This window comes from Panthera pardus, unplaced genomic scaffold, assembly GCF_024362965.1.
Source record: "Panthera pardus isolate Hobbes unplaced genomic scaffold, ASM2436296v1 HiC_scaffold_17, whole genome shotgun sequence".
Classification (NCBI taxonomy): Eukaryota; Metazoa; Chordata; class Mammalia; order Carnivora; family Felidae; genus Panthera; species Panthera pardus.
The window spans coordinates 142,194,004-142,215,530 of record NW_026526732.1 but is presented as its reverse complement, the minus strand read 5'-3'; the positions used below and the strand labels follow the sequence as shown (position 1 = coordinate 142,215,530).

The 21,527-nt window shown below is 40.4% G+C and overlaps 1 protein-coding gene across 3 annotated transcripts in view; it reads right to left on the bottom strand.

Moving 5' to 3' along the window:
• KIF6 (kinesin family member 6) overlaps positions 1-21,527 on the bottom strand; it is a 385,916-nt gene that overhangs the window by 180,527 nt on the left and 183,862 nt on the right. For all 3 annotated transcript variants that reach the window (XM_019457021.2, XM_019457020.2, XM_053905057.1), the window contains one exon: positions 20,694-20,909. In XM_019457021.2, coding sequence (XP_019312566.2) covers positions 20,694-20,909 — 216 coding nt within the window. The remainder of the gene's footprint in view (positions 1-20,693; positions 20,910-21,527) is intronic.

The following is a 21,527-nucleotide window of genomic DNA, read 5'->3' as shown; positions in this document are numbered from 1 at the left end:
ATTTAAAAAAGGGCTATCTAGATCTAGGGATACAACATGAAAGAGTCAGCAGACTTTTTAAAAATGTTGTCTTTGTGTTTCTTTTTGGAAATTAAATGGCTCACCTGAGGAGCAAATCTCTGTCCTTTGCCTTCCTGGTACCAACTGTGAACCAGCATCTTCACCCAGACATTAGCATGTAGGCATAGAATGACATGAGCGATTGAAGGGTCAGAAAACCCTCTTTCATGGAGGGCACAGAGTTGGAAAAGAACCCAAATTTGTTTACTAAAAGTCTATTCATTAGATGTATACATAAATATAAAATGTGTGAGGTATTATTTTTGCATTCCTTACGATAACCCTGGAATACAAAGAAGTGAAACCGTTCAAACTTCAATTAAGTCCACTGTTTGCCTTACTAATAAAAACACAGAGAAGCCACATATCATGTTCACATAGAAAAAGATGTCATGAAACGCATTTGATTATCTCAACCACTTGGATGAAGTTTCCAAAAATAATCATCCACACTCAAGACCTTATCTGGAGATAATTTCCCCTACCACTTGGCTTAACTATTTTCAGGTTAAATGAATGGATGGACAAATGAAAAGTAATAACCCTAATTTGAAGATTAAAACTTGACTACTGATAGAAAAATCAGCATTATTTTCACTGATGATTAAACTGAACAAACCAAAGAAAAGCTTAAATCATGTTTTTATGTTACATTGTGATGAAGAAGATCTATCATAAAATAAATGCTGTAAAGCTGCAACTGTAAAGAAGGAAACTATGAAATCTACTAATTTTTTTTTTACTGTATGAAAAAAGTTTTCCCATATTATGCACATTAAACTCATGTGGCTCAGAATGAGGTAAGGAAAATATTTCACATAGGAGGACTGGATTTCATTCTATACTTGGGGCTCTTCTTATAAGCCTCATTCTGTTTGTTCCAGACACAAGGGCTTTTTCACATCTTTATCAAACCCGAATGTCTAGAAGCAGGAATGCAGGCTTTCATAGTTCAGGGGGATTTAAGAAGAGAACCTACATGATGTCATGAATAAGAACCACATTGGAAGATGAAAAATAGGAGTTGAACACCAACACAGGCCTTCCCCATATTTGATGTGGACTCAGATAAAGCTGACCCACTCCCCTTGCCTCTGGGGATCACGGTCATCTGCTGCTGCGGTCCAGGCCCATCCCCCAGGGTCCTCCCTTGGCCATCCTGCACCAGTGGCTTCCTGCCCTCAGCTCTTCCATTTCCACTCCCCTGGTCACAATCCGCCCCCCCACCCCCCACTGCCACCTCCACTTTGATTCCTGTCATTAAAGCTTTGATGCATTATCCCAAGGAGAAAAAGAAATTTTCTCTCACCAACTCTCTCAAATATTTCCCTTGCACTGTACCTCTGGTCTGACAGCCCAGGATGCAACTGACAAAATCATCATCACAAAGTGATGTAGGAGATGCAGTTTCCTTATCTCTTCCACCAGAGACAGGGAAGGAAAAGCTGAAAGGGGGCCTTTTCCACTGCCAGACGACTATAAAGAAATCTCTAGAAGAGCAGATTGCTAGGTCAAAATTTCATGACAATGATTCCATCAATATGGGGAATGTCAAAGTCACCTGTGATATGACCACATTTTATGCATTAGTTAAAACAGCTGAGGTGGATATACATGTATGAAGATGGATAAGCCGCCGAGACAGATTATTTAGTGAAAAAAGAAGCTTCAGAATGATGGCATTTACTACAATGTTAGTTTGATGAGGGCAAGGATCTTTGTTTTATTTTGGATTTAATTGCCAGTGTCCAGAACAGCTCCAGTACAGAGCAGCCACTTAACATTTGCTGCATATTGAATGACTATTTATGGAGCAAAATACAAATATATTCACATGAAATAACATTATAGATTCTGTGTGAATTTACTATGTATATACATAAAAATATGCATTTATATATAGTAACCAGAAATATATAAGTAAAATTTTGTATTATTTATGTATTTCTAGTAATATATAAATAATAACATATATAAATAAAATTTATGTATCTATTTTAAGCTATGTATTATTTTATACAAATATAAATATATACATATATGTAAGTATACAAACACATATATAGAAAAAGGGAAATTATATATATATATATAATTATATGTAATTATATATATATATGTACATATATATAAAGAAAAAGTTAAAAACATCTCATACACACAATTTTAACTGGGGTGGTAGGGATTGAGAGATTGGAGTGGGTTGTCAAAGGGAAGTTAGTGCTACTTGTAAGGTTTTAATTATATTAAAGGAAAATACATACAAGTATTGTAAAAATTAAAAATTAAAATTAAAAGTGCTGTGGCATAATTCTGGCTAAGCTATGTGGATCTTATAGCCACATGCAACATAGAATAAACTTAGGAAATCCCTCTACAGGCTGCACACAGCAAATTTTGGGTCTGTCTTGGTAATACACTTCCCAGATTTCTGCACCTGTTACCAGGAAGCCAGCTGTGGTTGGTTCCCCAACCCCTTTCCTCCTCGTTCCTGATAAGGAGTGAACCCTGGGAGGAGGAAAGGTAGGAGAGGCCACATTTCAGAGTGGTACACTTCATTCTCCTTTCTCTCTTACTGTGCCCCTGTCCTTTGCCCACTGGCCAAAATGCTGCTCTCCAGGCTTCTGGAAAACGGTCCTTCACTGCTGTAGTACCGGGCCGAAGTGTGCCATGTCCTCAGATTACCTGCGTTTACCTTACCTAAGAAAGCAGTTGACCAAATGAAACACACTAGGGTTGAATGATAGATATTTCTAGCTTAACCTTCTTAAGGTTGTTATCCCATTTATCCAAATGAAACAAACTGAGGGGATTTCAAGCTTAGGAGAGAAGGAGGATATTTGGGGCGGAGCATCCCTAGCCCCACCAGAGGTCTCTACTGTTAGGGACCTGGAAGGGGGGCGGGGGGGAAGGAGAGAGTTATATGGAGAATCCAGGCTGCAGCAGGGACAGGCTGACCATCTTGCATCTCAACCTCTGGCAGATTTGGTGTGCGACGGTGAATGACAGAGACTGACGGGTGTTCCTTTCTGTGGATACCTTAGATACCATCTACGGCACTGTCACCTACCGCACTTGGTGAAAAATGGGGTTTTAAACCCTGGAGTCAATCTTCTGTCAAACAAAACTATTCCAGAAAAATGGTTAATTGAACACAGAAGCAATGAGTCTGGGGATAATAAGGCCCTGTGGGCTCTGTTTGCTAATGGCAAAAACCAATTATTTCACACAGCATATGTAATTAAAATGGAAGGGGTAATGAGCAATAAAGTTATGAAATGAATATGCTAACCAATTAGGTTTTCACTTCCGCTTAAAAATTTTTTTAAAGAGCCTATCTATTGTATATCCAAGCCAACATAATCAGCTTAACAAAACTTAATGAGTTCGGAGAGAGCAATAGACCACTAAATCCTGTCTATCTCCCTGCAGGGCATTATCAAAAAAACATCTTGGGCCTCGGTGAGAAAAATCACACACACACACACACATACACACACACACACGCGTGCACACGCACGCACACACACCCCACATTAGGCAGAGCATCACTTTTCCATGATCTCATACATATCAAATGCTGATCCTGCTTGTGTTCACAGAATAAAGTGGGTCACAGATATTCACTGAGATCATAAGGGCCAGATAAATGCTAGAGGACAGCAACCCAGGAACTGCCAGACTTAATGGAGTGGCACAAAATTGGAATTTAACCTACGAGTCAGTAAATCAACCATTTAGATAGTTCTGGACCAGTAAGTATGGTGGGACTTTTGTTTAATTTAGTGTAGACTAAGAAGACTAGAAAAGGACGGGATAAAAGCACAAAAGACGAAAGGGTTGGTGTGCACACATGTGTCTTGTGTGTGAGTGTGGAGTGTGCATGTGCAAGGTGTTGTGTGATTATGTGGTGTGTGTGTGTATGGAAGTACATGTGTGCACACTTATATTGGCACAGCTGTGACTGATGGAAATGATTTAGTCACCCAGCATTATCTGAGTTAAGTGATGAGCATTGCAGACTAATGGTTTAAAAGCCTCAATTGCTCTCTCTCATATCAGTGGACTGTAAAATTCTAAGGTGACATATCTCACTGTTTCACTGCAATATGGGAGAATGAGCAACATAGGACTTGAAATATGAGGCACTATACTACAGTCTTGTAAAAGGAATATGCCAGGCATTTGCTTGTGATCACTAATATAAATTTCTAGTGAAAGAAAAAGATAACCGTGCATACACTCAAAATCCAGATGGTGCTCAATTCGATCGAATCGAATACTCAATTTGATCACGTTTAGTAATGAGACCTAGAGGGCCAGCCCACTGCTACATGGCACTTCTTGGAATAGCCATTGCCTGATTCCCATTAAACTCTTGTGGGTGAAGTCATCCATATGTTTCAAAGTTTCACTCAAGCCATCCAAAGGTAAATGTTGAGCTTCTAAGAGAAATAAAACTCCTAAGAAGAGATTTGTAAACACATCTCAACAGCACAGCTGGAGAGGGGAACCCACCATCTAAAAACTCAGGGTAACGTTGAGCTGATTTTCATCATGCAGTAAAGATGGGAAAAGTATAGAGTTGAATGTTAATATCTCTTATTGTATCTGCCAAATTCACGAAGGCATATGACATCATACACAGAACTGAGCTCGGAAGCGTCTAAGTCTAGCTGCCTTGGGAAGTTCATAAATATCCATAGGCTATCCTGAATGTATAATTGGTCAAATTAGAGTGGGGAGTACTTCAATGGAAGAAAGTACTATATATAATAGTTCTACTTTGGTCTGTCAGCTTGAGGAAACCAGGTTCAGAGTATGTCTGGACATCTGAAAAACCTCCAATAGAATGATCTACATTATTAATGAAAGTATTGGTTACAAAACTTATTTCCAAAAATAACTGTATACAAGTGACTGGGCTCTAGGAACACACAACAAGATGCAGTTTATCAAGCCATGGTTTGAGCCAGTACTGATCACTGACGATAAAACTGAGATATAAATAGCTGGACACAGTAGCACTGGCTGAACTCTACATGCAGCAGAACATGTTCATGGGGACACTGCACAGCAGGCTTTCCCATAAACAGTGTTCTATCGAGCACAAGCATCCTGTGAGATACTGATGGGCACTCTGAGGTGGAAGTTTGAGGCATGCTGTGCACTGTAACCCTCCTGTCCCCCTCCTAGGATCAGCAACTTGGAATTACACCAGTCTAGAAAGAGACAGGTGTAGGACAAAGGACGAAACAACTGCAGCGTTTGGTGCTAGCGCGAAGATCAACCCCACCTCCTCCCCTCCCCGCCCCCATACCCCACCAATACAAGAGCCCTGAGGCAGCCCTGCCTGCTAATGAACCCACACAGTCCCCACTATTCCTCCTCTGGAGCAGTTCCTTAAAGGCTGTCTGGGAACCCTCATACAAGGGAACCATCACAACAAAGAAAAGGGCCAGGGGTAGTGTTGTCAGGTAAAATATAAGATTTCCCAGTGAAATCTGAATGTAAGATAAACAACAAACTTTATTTTCTAGTATAAGTGGCTTCTGTTCAATATTTGGGACCCAGTTATACTAAAGAGTTGTGCGTGATTTATCTTCTGTTTTTATTTTCTACATCTGGTAATCCCAGCCACGAGGCACACCTCTTCTATCAGTTTTGGAACAGCGCTCAACTCAGCACAAGTTTATGAGGCTCAAGACATTCAGAGAACAGATTGCTGTAGGATTCCCAAGAAATCTCTGTTCATCAAAATGAAGTAGAATAACCAAAAGCAAAGAACTGAACAGATTCAGGGAAGCATAACTAGAAATTAAGGGAACCAGAAGATGAGAAGAGAGATCAGCCTGAAATGCAGCTAGAGGGAGTGAACTAGTATTTCTGAGCAAAGCTTTCTGACTGAGGGAGCTTAAGAGGTAGAGTGACAGGTGGCACAAAGCTTTTCAAACAATGATGGAGGGTCTAATCGAAAGACAAACTTGACGTGCGTTTGACATGTGTATGGTGGAGAAAGGCGTATTGTTTCCCAGGTGGCCTTTTTCAGTCCCACCCAATCCACCCCCCAACATATATACTGGTTATGGTAATTTCAATGACATAACCAGCTGAACTTAACTGCAGTAGAAGCAGAATGGTAAATTCTGGCTTGGATTGTCACAGCAACTGATAGACGTTGTGCAAAGATCATGTCTTATGCTACAAATAAAGTCAGAGTTCATCTATCATCCTTCCAAAATACAGTCCCAACTGAACACAGTGACGGAAACTATTTTCATCTTTGTTGGTATAAATCCCAGAATATCATATCTGAAAAAGGAAGTGCTGATGGATTCCCAAACTCCAGGGTGAAGGCAAATGCTATAACTCAGTGCAATTGTTGTCTCTCATCGCAGGGTGAAATCTGATTATATGATGGCCAGGGGGAAATGACAGAGTTAAACTTGTCATATAGGAGGTTTAAAGATTCTCAGCTCTGTTCTTGACCCAAATCAAAAAGACCAGAAAAAAAAATCTCCTTGATTCAATTCTATTTCTCTTGCTTTAGTGTCTCTATGTTACCTCCAGAGGGGGCTCTGAGGAGGCCTCTGAACACTGAAGACTTATATAGGAGCTTACAATTTAGGAAACGCAATACCAAAATTCTAAGTATCTGACTTAGGAATGACCCATATCTACAAAGCCACAAAACTACTACCACTGATCAAGTGTCCCCATCACTAGGAGAGCGGCTGCTACTGTTAGAATCGACTAGGACCCTGTCAAGAGAAGAGCATGTGGGAGACATACAAACTGCTCCCCACAATGTGAGGAAAACTCTACCCAACAATTTCCAGCACCCTTTTTGAGCTTTTCCATGCTGTACCTTTGTCCCAAGCTCACAGGGTCCTGTGATTTCACTGCAAGTGGAACATTCCAGAAGCCGGTTGACCTTTCCCCCCACTCTCATTCCAAAGCATCATCTAGGGAGAGTTCATGTCAAAGGAAATCATCAGAAGCATATCATTTAAAAGCCAGTAAGAGACTGAATGTGCCACACTTACCAGGCCTGTAGCCTCAAGGATAATCAATCCTACCATGACTTCTATCCCTATCATCTTTGGCCACCCACAAAATGCAAGCCCCTGCAGGCAACTGTCATCTCACATATTATTCTTTACTTCCTTGCCCTATTGCCATGTCATTCTACCCACTCCTCCTTCCACTGCTGGCCTCCCTGAGAACCTGTCCTATGCTGCTCTCTGGACCCCACATTCGCTGTTAATTAAGCTCTCCCACATGCTCAACATTTTTATTGGAACACCCCCTTCAGCTCTTTCTCTTCACTGAAATCTGACTTTTCCTTCAAGGATACTGACTTATCTGGAGCCCTCTCAAGTGGAGGATGTTCACTCTCCTATGTGCAAATACTAGAAGGGCCAGGGTCATTGTGGTTTTCTTCGGAGTCACCAGTACCATTTCAATATCACCGTTTTTAACATCAAGGCCCAAACCTTTCCTCCTTTGAGATTTGTGCCCTTTGGTCCTGCTACCCACTCTCTCTGATGCTGTAACTTAAAGTATATATTGGTTCAAGGAGTGAACAAACCACCCAGCTACCTAAGCAGATTTGGGCTCCTGGCTCACAGTTTTCCTTTCTGCCCCATTTCCTGCCAATATCCTAATGACTTCAACACCCACAAAGAAACTCCATTTAACAACACTAGCCTCGAAATTCTTTAACCTCCCATGATCTCTGTGACTATTTCTGCCTCACTTCCTCTCCTCCCACTCTTCAACCTGGTACAGTGAGCTTTCTGCTCCTTCGCTCTTTAAAATTGCTTTGGCAAAAGTCACTGTTCACTTCCCATCCAAATCTGATAGACTCCGCAATTCTCACCTAAGCTGACCACTCGGCAACTTCCAATACTGTTAATCGCATCCATCTCCTCAAAACACAACTTTTAGCAGGGCTTCTGAGATCTTACTCTTGACTCTCTCTTGCCTTTCACAGCTTTGTTTTGCTGGCCCTTCTGCCCCAGATCACCCCACTAATATTGGGGAGCCTAAGCATTCTGCCTCTGGTCCTTTTTCCCTCTTTTGCCTTGCTACCCATTTCACTGGACCACCTAATCCACTCTCACGGCTATAAGTCAGTGATCGTTGTCCCTAATTAACCCCTTGCCTTGAGCCCTAAAGCTATATATTTACTAGCTTAGACACCAATATCATATTCATTCTCAGTATATCCATAATTAAACCAATACACTCTCCTTCCAGACCTGCTTCTCTTCATGGATTCAGTCTTGCTAACCTGGGAGTCATCCCAGATTGTCAATTCACCCCCCACCCATCCTAACCAGTTGCAATCAGTTCTCCTTCCTAGTTACCCCTAACATATTTCTAATCTTTTCAATCCTGACTGTGGCTCATTTATCCAAGCTCTCATAATTTCTGACCTTGACTAGTACTACAGCATCCATTCTACCTCCCCCCCAGGTCCCTGGTTACTCGGCACATTGCTTATCAGTGATCTTTTTTTACCAGAAATCCGACCATGTTACTCTCCTATTAAAAAGTTATAATGGCTCCTAATTGCTAGGAAAATTAAGTTCTAAATTAGGAAGCATGGCTTTTAGGCTTCTCATGAGTCTGGCCCTCTTTAGCTTTATTTCTTGGGAAATACTATCCAATCCACACAAATGCTATAGTCCAGCCAAACCGAAGACTTGAAACATCACAAAAATTCCATGTTCCATATCTCCATGCTATTGCTTGAGAAGTTTCCTAGGTGCTCTGTCTTTTGCTTCCTTCATCTATTTATTTTGTCAGACGTAAATTTGATTACTCTTTGAAGATTTTGTTCAAGTATCACTTCCTGCATGCAAGTTTTCCTAAACCTACCCAGAAGGAGTTGACCATTCCCCATCCATGTCCCATGGCACTCTCTGTGCATGTCCACTATAGGTCCTCTTCTAGATCATAACTGCTTCAATAAGTACTGGGTCTCAGTCACCTAGCATAACAGTCAGTACATAGATTCAATTCAGTGCTTTTTAAATGAATTAATAAGAGTCACTGCTCCTGCAGCTAAGAATAGTCTTTCATGCTTCCCAGAGTCTCTCTAGTAGAATATCCTATATTTTCCACATCATCTAGAATAGCACAGTACTTCGTGTGTTCTATAAAGCGAATAAACAATTGGTGAAAAAGTAACGTTTTATTGCCAAAGCCTGGGCAAGACTCTGCATGGATGTGTGTGTGTGTGTGTGTGTGTGTGTGTGTGTGTGTGTTTGTGTGTGAGAGAGAGAGAGAGAGAGAGAGAGAGAGAATGCTTCTGTTCTTCCGTTGCCAGAGTGCAAGGGCATGTGTTCTTGACATCCCGAGTTGGAATGCAGAATATATTTCATCAAGAAAACAATGCTAAAAATAGTGATTCGATCACATAATTCCTATATTTATTCAGCTTTATGGGTCATATTACCATAGAGTGACATTATGAGCTGTAAGTTACATAATTCAGCTAAGGTAACCATTGCACTGGTATTTTGGACATCCTGGAAAACTTATCATCTGTGGTGGATACTATGATGTGCCATCCAGATAACCCTTCAAGAATAAAGGATTCCAAGAATAAAATATCTAGAAACAAATTTAACCAAGGAGGTGAAAGATTTATATGTAGAAAACTGAAGATATTCTGTGTTCATGGACTGAAAGAATCAGTATTGTTAAAATGTCCATACTACTCAAAGCAATCTACAGATTCAATGCAATTCCCATCAAAATTCCAATGGGTATGTTCAAAGCAAATACACAGATAGTCATAAGATTTGTATGGCACTCTCTGTGCATGTCCACTATAGGTCCATCAAAATTCCAATGGGTATGTTCAAAGCAAATACACAGATAGTCATAAGATTTGTATGGCACTCTCTGTGCATGTCCACTATAGGTCCATCAAAATTCCAATGGGTATGTTCAAAGCAAATACACAGATAGTCATAAGATTTGTATGGCACTCTCTGTGCATGTCCACTATAGGTCCATCAAAATTCCAATGGGTATGTTCAAAGCAAATTTGATGGGAATTGCATTGAATCTGTAGATTGCTTTGAGTAGTATGGACATTTTAACAATACTGATTCTTTCAGTCCATGAACACAGAATATCTTCAGTTTTCTACATATAAATCTTTCACCTCCTTGGTTAAATTTGTTTCTAGATATTTTATTCTTGGAATCCTTTATTCTTGAAGGGTTATCTGGATGGCACATCATAGTATCCACCACAGATGATAAGTTTTTCAGGATGTCCAAAATACCAGTGCAATGGTTACCTTAGCTGAATTATGTAACTTACAGCTCATAATGTCACTCTATGGTAATATGACCCATAAAGCTGAATAAATATAGGAATTATGTGATCGAATCACTATTTTTAGCATTGTTTTCTTGATGAAATATATTCTGCATTCCAACTCGGGATGTCAAGAACACATGCCCTTGCACTCTGGCAACGGAAGAACAGAAGCATTCTCTCTCTCTCTCTCTCTCTCTCTCTCTCACACACAAACACACACACACACGCACACACACACACACACACACATCCATGCAGAGTCTTGCCCAGGCTTTGGCAATAAAACGTTACTTTTTCACCAATTGTTTATTCGCTTTATAGAACACACGAAGTACTGTGCTATTCTAGATGATGTGGAAAACTGGAGGCACTATAGGTCCTCTTCTAGATCATAACTGCTTCAATAAGTACTGGGTCTCAGTCACCTAGCATAACAGTCAGTACATAGATTCAATTCAGTGCTTTTTAAATGAATTAATAAGAGTCACTGCTCCTGCAGCTAAGAATAGTCTTTCATGCTTCCCAGAGTCTCTCTAGTAGAATATCCTATATTTTCCACATCAACAAATGGTGCTGGGAAAACTGGACAGTCACATGCAATAGAATGAACTGGATCACTATCTTACAATGTACACAAAAACTAACTCAAAATGGATTAAAGATTTTAACATAAGACCTGAAATCATAAACTCTTAGAAGAAAACAAAGGTAGTAAGAATTTTTGAATCTGACACCAAAAGCAAAAATAAACATGTGGGACTACATCATACTGAAAGGTGTGATATAGTTTTTTATGCACAGTAAAAGAAACCATTGGCAAAATGAAAAAGCAAACTACTGAATGGGAGAAGATATTTGCAAATCAAATATCTGACGACAAGGGGCTAATATCCAAAATATAAAGAACCCACACAGCTTAAAAGCAAAGCAAATCAAAGCAAAGCAAAAAACAAAAAACAACAAAAAACCCCCAACAATCTGATTTATAATGGGTAGAAGTAGGGCTCCTGGGTGGCTCAGTTGGTTAAGCATCCGACTTTGGCTCAGGTCATATCTTGCAGTTTGTGGGTTCGAGCCCCACGTCGGGCTCTGTGCTGACAGCTCAGGGCCTGCAGCCTGCTTTGGATTCTGTGTTTCCTTCTCTCTGCCCCTCCCCCACTCGAACTTTGTCTCTCTCTGTCTCTCAAAAAATAGATACATGTTAAAAAAATTTTTTTTAAATAATGGGCAGAAGATCTGAATAGACATTTTTCTTTTTTTTTTCAATATATGAAATTTATTTTCAAATTGGTTTCCATACAACATCCAGTGCTCATCCCAAAAGGTGCCCTCCTCACTACCCATCACCCACCCTCTCCTCCCTCCCACCCCCCATCAACCCTCAGTTTGTTCTCAGTTTTTAAGAGTCTCTTATGCTTTGGCTCTCTCCCACTCTAACCTCTTTTTTTTTTTTCCTTCCTCTCCGCCATGGGTTTCTGTTAAGTTTCTCAGGATCCACATAAGAGTGAAACCATATGGTATCTGTCTTTCTCTGTATGGCTTATTTCACTTAGCATAACACTCTCCAGTTCCATCCACGTTGCTACAAAGGGCCATATTTCATTCTTTCTCATCGCCACGTAGTACTCCATTGTGTATATAAACCACAATTTCTTTATCCATTCATCAGTTGATGGACATTTAGGCTCTTTCCATAATTTGGCTATTGTTGAGAGTGCTGCTATAAACATTGGGGTAGAAGTGCCCCTATGCATCAGTACTCCTGTATCCCTTGGGTAAATTCCTAGCAGTGCTATTGCTGGGTCATAGGGTAGGTCTATTTTTAATTTTTTGAGGAACCTCCACACTGTTTTCCAGAGTGGCTGCACCAATTTGCATTCCCACCAACAGTGCAAGAGGGTTCCCGTTTCTCTGCATCCTCTCCAGCATCTATAGTCTCCTGATTTGTTCATTTTGGCCACTCTGACTGGCGTGAGGTGATACCTGAGTGTGGTTTTGATTTCTATTTCCCTGATGAGGAGTGACGTTGAGCATCTTTTCATGTGCCTGTTGGCCATCCGGATGTCTTCTTTAGAGAACTGTCTATCCATGCTTTCTGCCCATTTCTTCACTGGGTTATTTGTTTTTCGGATGTGGAGTTTGGTGAGCTCTTTATAGATTTTGGATACTAGTCCTTTGTCCGATACGTCATTTGCAAATATCTTTTCCCATTCCATTGGTTGCCTTTTAGTTTTGTTGGTTGTTTCCTTTGCTGTGCAGAAGCTTTTTATCTTCATAAGGTCCCAGTAGTTCATTTTTGCTTTTAATTCCCTTGCCTTTGGGGATGTGTGAATAGACATTTTTCCAAGGAAGACACACAGAGGGCCAACAGGCACATGAAAAGACGCTTGACATCTTTAATCATTAGGGAAATGCAAATCAAAAGCACAGTGAGATATCCCCTTACATTTGTGAGAATAGCTATTAAAAAAAAAGACAAGAAGTAACAAGCGTTGGCAAGAATGTGGAGAAAGGGGACCCCTTGTGCACTGTTGGTGTCAATGTAAATTGGTGTAGCCACTGTGGAAAATAGTATAGAGGTTCCTCAAAAAACTAAAAATAGAACTACCATAGGGCCCAGGAATTCTACTTCCAGGTATTGATCGAAAGAAAAGGAAAACACTAACTTGAAAAGCATCCCCATGTTTACTGCGGCATCATTTACAATGCCAACATATGGAAATTACCTTGTGTCCATTGATTATGAATGGATAAAGAAAATGTGATACTTTTATAGATATAGATGTAGACACAGATACATAGACATAGATATAGATATAGATACAGATATAGATATAGATACAGATAATATTATTCAGTCACAAAAAGAATTAAATCTTGCTACTTGTGATAATATGGATGGGCTTCAAGGGCATTATGCTAAATGACATAATTCAGACAGAGAAAGACAAATACTGTAGGATTGCTCTTATATGTGGGATCTAAAAAAAAAAACAAACCCATAGATACAGAGAATAGATTGATGGTTACCAGAGGTGGGGGATTGGGGGTGACAAAAATAAAATTTAGGGTTAAAAAGAAGAATGAAGGACTTATTCCTCCAGCTGCTAAGAGTACATTAGCAGCAAGTCCTCAGTTATCAACCCTCTTTGGAATTTTCTCAGCTCAAGAAAACTGCCTCATTTAAAGCCACCCCTCTTTCAGGGGCAGGCCTGTATCCAACAATCGTCATGAAGGTAGAAAGGCCCTGCTCTGTTGCCTCAACTTGGGACAACTCTGACAGGCCTGCTCAGCTTCAGAGCCCCTGAGGCCTCTGTCAGGACTGCGTCACAGCTCAGCTCTCCCTCTGCTAAGTCCTGCACCCTTCCTCTCACTTCCACAACTGTTGGTTCCAAGGGCCCTCCCGAATAAACACCTGGCTGAGACTTTGCTTTCCAGGAAACCTAACCTACCCATATGCGAGAGAATGAAACCTGAGCTCCAAATAATGAACTGAAAAATTAATTTTGAATGCAAAGTTTAATAAAATGAAAATTAATTACCTGTGTTCTGACACAATCTTCATATTTGGGATCCTTTATCCTAAAGCCAAAAGAAAGGGTTCCCACGCCCAGAACTATCGCTAACTTTCTGTCACATGTAAGTATATCACTTCGGGCAACTGGTTTTCCGTGATTGTTTGGTTAGTGTCCTCTACCAGACCTGAGTGCTGTGCCTTCTCCCAGCAAGTTTTGAAGGAGATTTGAGGATATCCCTCCTATTAGAAGAATCAATTTTCTTGAGCAGACAATATCCCATCTACTTTATGAACATAACAGAATAAAAATATAGCCTTTCACCCTGAACTCCAGGTGAAAAAAATGGCATTATTTCAGAATAAGATTCTTCCTACAACGAGGTAGGGAAATGAGGTTGTTGGCCATAATTTTACCTGTCTTGTCTCTGTGATTCTGGAACAATACCCATTCATGCTGCTGAAAATAAAGACACAAGCAAACAATACAACATAGGCAAACCTTTTATCCATTCAGGTTCATTCCACCTGGCTGTATCTTCTACCCTGTCCTCCTCACTGTCATCAGCAGTCTTCTGCTTTTGTCATTTTTCACTGAGTACTTGGGTACCAGAGTCATGGTCTTCCTTTATACATCTAACTCAGCAATTTTTAATGTCCATAGGCAATAGGACACTGCCTCTTTGATACCTCTAGTTCTTTGAATCCACCCCATATTCAGAATCTGTGTTCCCCTTCCTGACCATACTGTTTCCCCAAAGAATATGGAATTGGTGATTGACTAGGCTACAGTTTTGGTGGAATCCTCAAGTACCCAGGCCCCTTTGTTCAGCATTCTCATTATGCTAAAAGACAGCTCTAGCTACCTACTTAGCTCCCTGACTAGATTAAAAATTCCTGAGATGCTCATAGATGATAACTTCTAAGATGGATGGATGGATGGATGGATGGATGGATGGATAGGTAGATAGATAGATAGAGGCACATGGGAGCTCATGGGTGTCTGCTGAATCCAACAAATGTCAGAAGTTGAGTCCCATCCAGCACCACACTGCCTTCCTTTAGAAAACACATTGGCTTCTACTTGTTTGTTCACTTCTTAGGTTTGAAGACCTTAGTGGTGGAATCATAAAGATTATCAGATAAAACAAATGGAAATGGGGGTAAGGCTTGATTTTAAACCTAAAGCAGAGTCTGTTCTCAACTTCTCTCTCTCCCCTTTCTCTTTTTTGAGCATCATTTATTCATTTCATCTAATCTATGGACCCTTCGAATAGGAGGGTTACAAAGATGCATTTCTCAGAGGCAGTGTTCGGAGTAGCCTCAATACTCTGCACTGCGGAAGTGAGGATGGCCATGGAGCTACAGAGAAGGCAATGATCCACTTACTCACTGTCTCTTTAATTGAATTTATAGGGAAATGCAAGGATGAAAGCATGGTCAGTTCCAAAAGAGAGGCTAAGATGGATCATGAGAGGTTTGAAAAGCAAGAGGTGAACATTTGTGCCTGAGGCTTACTACAAAGCAAGTTGGAAAGGATCTTAGAAAACCTAATCTCTATACTTTTTCTCTGGTTTTATGGGTGAGTTTTGCTCTATGGATTTCTCTTTGAGCTCTTCAACTTAATGGATGATTTGGGTATATTAAACCTTTGTAACAGTAGCTTTTGGTCCAGAGAGCAATCCTTTGAGCATGAGTAGAGCAAACTCAAGGAACAGACTCCAGGTTTGAAGCAGCATGCCAGAGAAGCACCGGCTGCCCTGTCCTCCTGTCGATGCCTGTACCTGCATTCTCAGTGCCAGAAGAACTGGGAAAACCAATAAGAGGGACAAGAACCAGAGTTGTTTATGCCATGGAGAACTGCTGTAGGCTCCCTCTGTTATATCTCTTCATGCTCTTTGCCTCTTTGTTTCCATCACTCCGAACTCAGACTATTCTATTTCCTCAACCATTTACCACGTCTCCAGGCATCTCGTCTTCAAAACACTAAAGATTTTTTCCACAAATGCCTTCCCAGAGCACAACTATCACCATTCCGCCTCTGTTTTGTTGGTTCCCTGCAACCAGATGAAGAAAATTCCCCAGCTTGGTATTCAAGGGTTTTCGTAACATGGGTAAGAAATTAAATGTGAGAAATGAAAACAACATGAAAGCATATAAAGTTAAAAGGGGACGTTCCCATCTATTCCTCTACCCCCTCCCTCTGAAGCAGCCATCCCAACAACTTCCCACTCATTTTTCTAGCCTTGTTTCTTCGGACTTCCTGTACCTCTCCAGGGCCCTAGCTAAACAAGTACCCCTGCCAACTCTACATATTTTTACTTGCCTTCCTGTTCCCAAGCCTTTACTCATAATATTCTTTAAACGTGGAATGTAATAGAATGTTCTTCCCTCCATCTTTATCCAAATTCTACTGATCCTTTGAGACCTAACTTCTGTGTCACTTGTTTTGTAATGCTTTTCCCAATCTATTTGTAAAGGTCCCTGCCTTCTCCTTTGCCTTCCCATAGTGTTTCTTCTAGCTCCTGCTATAGCACCTGTTATTTTATTCTCTGCTTTTTGGGTGCCAAGCCAGACTCCGCTATTTAAACGTGAGCTCCCAGAGGTAGAGACCATTTCTCAGTTTCCGCTGGTGCCCCCTATAACCTTGGACCTTCTGTGCACATAGTGGGGATTCAATAAATTCTCAGGAGTATGAGAAAAGAGCCTGGAGCCTCCAGGCTGTGGCTTTGGCTTTCAGTTCACCTTTTAAAATGCCGGTGACATCACCTGTGATGAGTGGGTTCTGTTAGCATCTCAGTTAAAGGATGTGGTGAGTCATCAGGGGCTTTTGGAACACTGGTTCCAGGTGACCCTCTGGAACACACAGTCAGAGCATGAAAAAAATAAACAACAACAAAAACAACAAACCCCCAAAACCAAACAAGAAAACCAAAGTATCAAACTCCTGCTATTTTAAAGAGAACCATATGACTCTTTTCAAAATGTGGAGCTGAACAATCCCTCTCATTACTTCAATGAAACCAAAACAGACATTTAACTTCCAAAAAAACAAGAAGCCCCAAAGCCCCTAACCTTCCTTCCTCTGCCTTGGCAGGCTGCTTGCACAATGACTGTGTAGGGCTCTCTAGTGAATCATGAGTTTGGTTTCATTTTCTTTTAGCACAAGAAATTTGAAAGAAGTTATTTCCGGCATGAAGTGGGGGTGAAAGGAACAAGGGGGAGGGTCATCAGAGGGGAGACAATGGTCTCCGAGCGGAGGATGTCAAATCTACTTGCTTTCTGCATTAAAAGCAGTCCAAAGGATGGTTAATAGAAATTGACCATACCTACATAGGGCAGAAATCCTTCCGAAACCACATGCTTATTAATTTTTTGTATTTGGCTTAGTTTACGCAGGTTCTTGTATAAAATAATGCAATAATAAAAGCCTAATCAGCTCCTAGGATCTTAAATATTATAACAAACTATCCCATTACCTGTTGCTGTGCAGCATGGATTCATCCACAGCAATTTTCATCCTATCTGTAGTTTTGCCAAAAAAATAAAATCAATCTCCCATCAGTCCCTCTTCCAAATGGTTAGATCATTATCAATCCATTTGTGAACCTACTCCTATTTAAAGTTATTGCTAGAGCTACATCCAATGACAGTTAAAACAACTCAAAAACTCTTTAAACTATAAGGCTTTTCTCCAAAACTCTTTTACCTCATTTGTACTTGGACTTTACAAACAATTTCCATTATTTTTCAGTGATTTTCTATTCAAGTAAACTTAATTCATTCTCCAAACAAAACTAGTCTGTCTTGATAGTAGTATCAAGGGAGGAGAAGGGTTACTGAAAAAGTTGACTATAATTATGAGTTAGGAGAGAGATTATGAGATGCTGTGGGGAAGAAGAATTATGAGAAGGGAGATGGTGTGGGCAAGAGAAAATAGAAACAGAAAAGGTCTGGCACACTGCGAGGGTGGGGCAGTGATATCTGAGGCCATTTCTGCACAGGCATAATGGTGTGTGTCTTTGGAGAAGGCCAGTGAACGGTCCATAAGCATGGAGTTCTAACATTCGTACTGACCATGACTTTCCATGTCAGCAGAGATGCCAAGCTCTGTTCTCTATAACCAACAATGCCAACTGTGGCACGGCCAGGGGGAGCACTGTTCCTTACCTCCATGAAGAGCCTCACAAGCCACCCACAGACCTGGGGGCCATCTTCACCATTACCTGCTACCTCCATTAGTCACCAAGCCCTGCCCACTCTCCCTCCTAAATGCTTCTGATTCCCTCATCTCTCTCTCATTATTTCCATCCTCTGGCCTAGACTACTATACCATAATGGCCTTCTAATTAGTCATGCAATCTGTTCTGCACAGGATACTCAACCTGTCTTCCTAGCTTTTCAACTCCCCACATGCCAACCATCCTGACCTTTTCACTTTCCAAAATGCTCCTTTCCACCACAAAGGCCCTGAAAGCTATTTAAATAATTCCTTTTGCCTGCGATATTCCTTCCAGCCACACTCCCACCCAATGCCCCCTGTTGGATCTTTCTGATCTTAACTTGAGGCAGGGTTCCCTGGTATGTGCCCCATCAGTAATACAGAGGTGCACTTTTGTAATTAATTGTTCAAAGCTCTCCTCTCTGTCAGTTTCTAAGTGCTCTGAGATCAGAGGTTGGGTTTGTCCTTGTATGTTCTTGTATAATATGGGGCTAAAACAAGAACCTATAGAATAAGGATTAGATGAGTTAATTCAAGCAGACAACTGTGAAGAGTACCTGACATATATATAGGGCTGTGTAAGCTATAGTCATAATAGTAATAATTGTCACAGTACCTAGAACAAAGTGTGCAGTCAATAAATATATGTTGAATGCATAAAGGAATGAATAAATTGATGGATGAACTAATGAAGTCACCAATGCAGAGGGCCTCCTTTTTTTTTGAACCAGCTGTTACCAATAGCAGAGTATAGGAATGCTGTATGGAAAACATTCACAGAGAGGAATAATTGCTTTCTTTGCCTCCTGCCATTTACCATGATAAATGGTAAAAATAGCGTTTTTGATTTCCTTTGATTTTTAATTTATTCTACTATGTTGTTAAATAAATAGTCAAAGCAAGGAGATTTAGAATTAAGAGACAAAGGGATATAATATCACAAAGTATATTTCCAGGCTTCTTGATCTTGTCTTTATTAAATAAAATGTGTCCTTCTTAATGAGCGCCATACTCTCATTATTAACAAGCTAAATCCTTTAGAAAACCATGCATATCAGGTCGCCCATCCCAACAAACATTTATACAGAGATTTTCTTGGTTTTTTTTTTTTCCTAATTTTGTTTAATGTTTATTTTTTGAGAGAAAGACAGAGAGACAGCACAAGCAGGGTATGGGCAGAGAGAGAGGGGGACACAGAATCCGAAATACACTCCAGGCTCTGAGCTGTCAGCACAGAGCCCAACAGGGGGCTCGAACTCACAAACTGTGAGATCATGACCTGAGCCGAAGTCATATGCTTGACTGACTGAGCCACCCAGGCACTCCTATAGAGAGATTTTCAAACTATATTGCCAAAAGGGGAAGCTTTTCACCCCTTTGTTCTGGTATGTTCCATGTTTCAGATTTCTCAATGTTTTCAAGAGAAAGACATCAATCACACAACGGTACATTGCACTCTGCTGGTCTAATAGAAAGAGAAAATAGCACAAACCAGCCTGGGCCTCTAGCATGGTTCTGTAGTTGTAGAATTGACATACCAATCATGGCCACCTGGGTGGCTCAGTCGGTTAAGTGTCTGACTTCGGTTGAGGTCATGATCTCATGGTTTGTGGGTTTGAGCCTCGCATCGGGCTCTGTGCTGACAGCTTGGACCTGGAGCCTGCTTCGGATTCTGTGTCTCCCTCTGCCCGTGCCCCACTGTCCACCCCCACCACTTGTGCTCTGTCTATCTCAAAAATAAATAAACATTAAAAAATATTTTTAAAGAAAGCCTGACATACCAATCAAAAGCTACAAGTTGGGAGAAGTGCTTCCTTGTCAATCCAGCTGTGTGAAATCCTATCTGACAAAGTTTTGTTTGTTTATTGTCCATTAAGGCAGACTGTAATAATATTGTTAAATTATTTTGCTACAAAGAGCTTATTCAGATTTAGAAACAAACACTGTGTCATCACATTGGCAATGAAACATCTGTCCTTATTCTTTCCCTCCCGTGGAGGAAAGATTGTGTTCCTTTCTCTAATGTTAACTTTTCTCCTGTTGCCTTGGACCCATCTATTTCTGCCTCTGAACTCTTTGATAATTCATACTTCGTATTTTAAGTTCAGTCATCAATTTTGGAAATTAGTATTTAATTTAAGAGTTGTGATAGTTATAAAAAATAATTCTAACAAATAAGTTGTCATTTCTTCACCTTTGCATATTTAAAACTAAAAAATGGTATGCTGAATTCCATTATGGAGAATGAGGAATGCCAGGATTGTTTTTTGTTTTTTTTTTTTTCCTTTTGAGGATAAACTTAACCTGGGAATTTTTGTTATTGCTGCTGAAGCTGCTGCTGGTACAACTTTAAAACCTCGAGAAATATTAGTAATAATAACAGCAATTGAATTACAATGATGAAGAACAGCATGATAAAATTATAACCGTTTCCATGTTTATTTATTTTTTCTATAGACATATAATTTATGATAGCCTATGTTTTCTCATTTAAGCCTAGGTTTTCTGTATTTAACATAATATAATTTATATTTATAAATAAATATAACTGACCTGTTTTTCTGTGGAGCAAACTGGATCTGTACCCAAAAGTGTTGACGTCCTGGACCTGTGTGGGAGCTGAGGATGGCAAAGTCCTCAGACCTTCTGGGTTCCCAGGTGGAAAAGGTGAACTCTGTGAGTGTCCACATTCACTTCTATCCATGCCAGATGAGTGGAGAGCATCCTGAGCTTTCTTCTTTTCCTTCTTTAGCATATTGACCAGAATATCTGAAACTTGATTAAGGATTTAGTGACTCGTGCTAAGTTGCAATGATCAAAACACTGTTTCTGGGACACCTGGGTGGCTCAGTCGGTTAAGCATCCAACTTTGGCTCAGGTCGTGATCTCACCACTTGTGGGTCTGAACCCTATGTAGGGGTTCTGTGCTGACAACTCAGAGCCTGGAAACTGCTTCGGATTTTGTGTCTCCCTCTCTCTCTCTGCCCCTCCCCCTCTCACCCTCTGTCTCTTTCTCTCTCTCTCAAATATAAATAAACACTAAAAGAAACCACTAATGTCTCAATTGAGGTTAATATTCCAAATAATATTTGCTATTTTTCACATGGTAAAGAGACCACTAAAGGAAGACTTCAACTTCCTGAAGTCATTTATCCAGTTACAGACAGTTTAGGAAGCTAGTCAATATGGCATCATTATATGAAAAATTAGCAATCCCAAGGTGTTTAAAATATAAAGACTTAAAATTTTTATGAAAGGGTTTATAAGAAATGAACACTTAGTAGGAGCAGGCAGTGGAGCTATGCATGTATCTGTGAGTAAGTAAGACCTGAATCCAGGAAACTGCTCAGGAGGCAGCAGGAGCAGAGAGGGAGAACACCAGAGTCC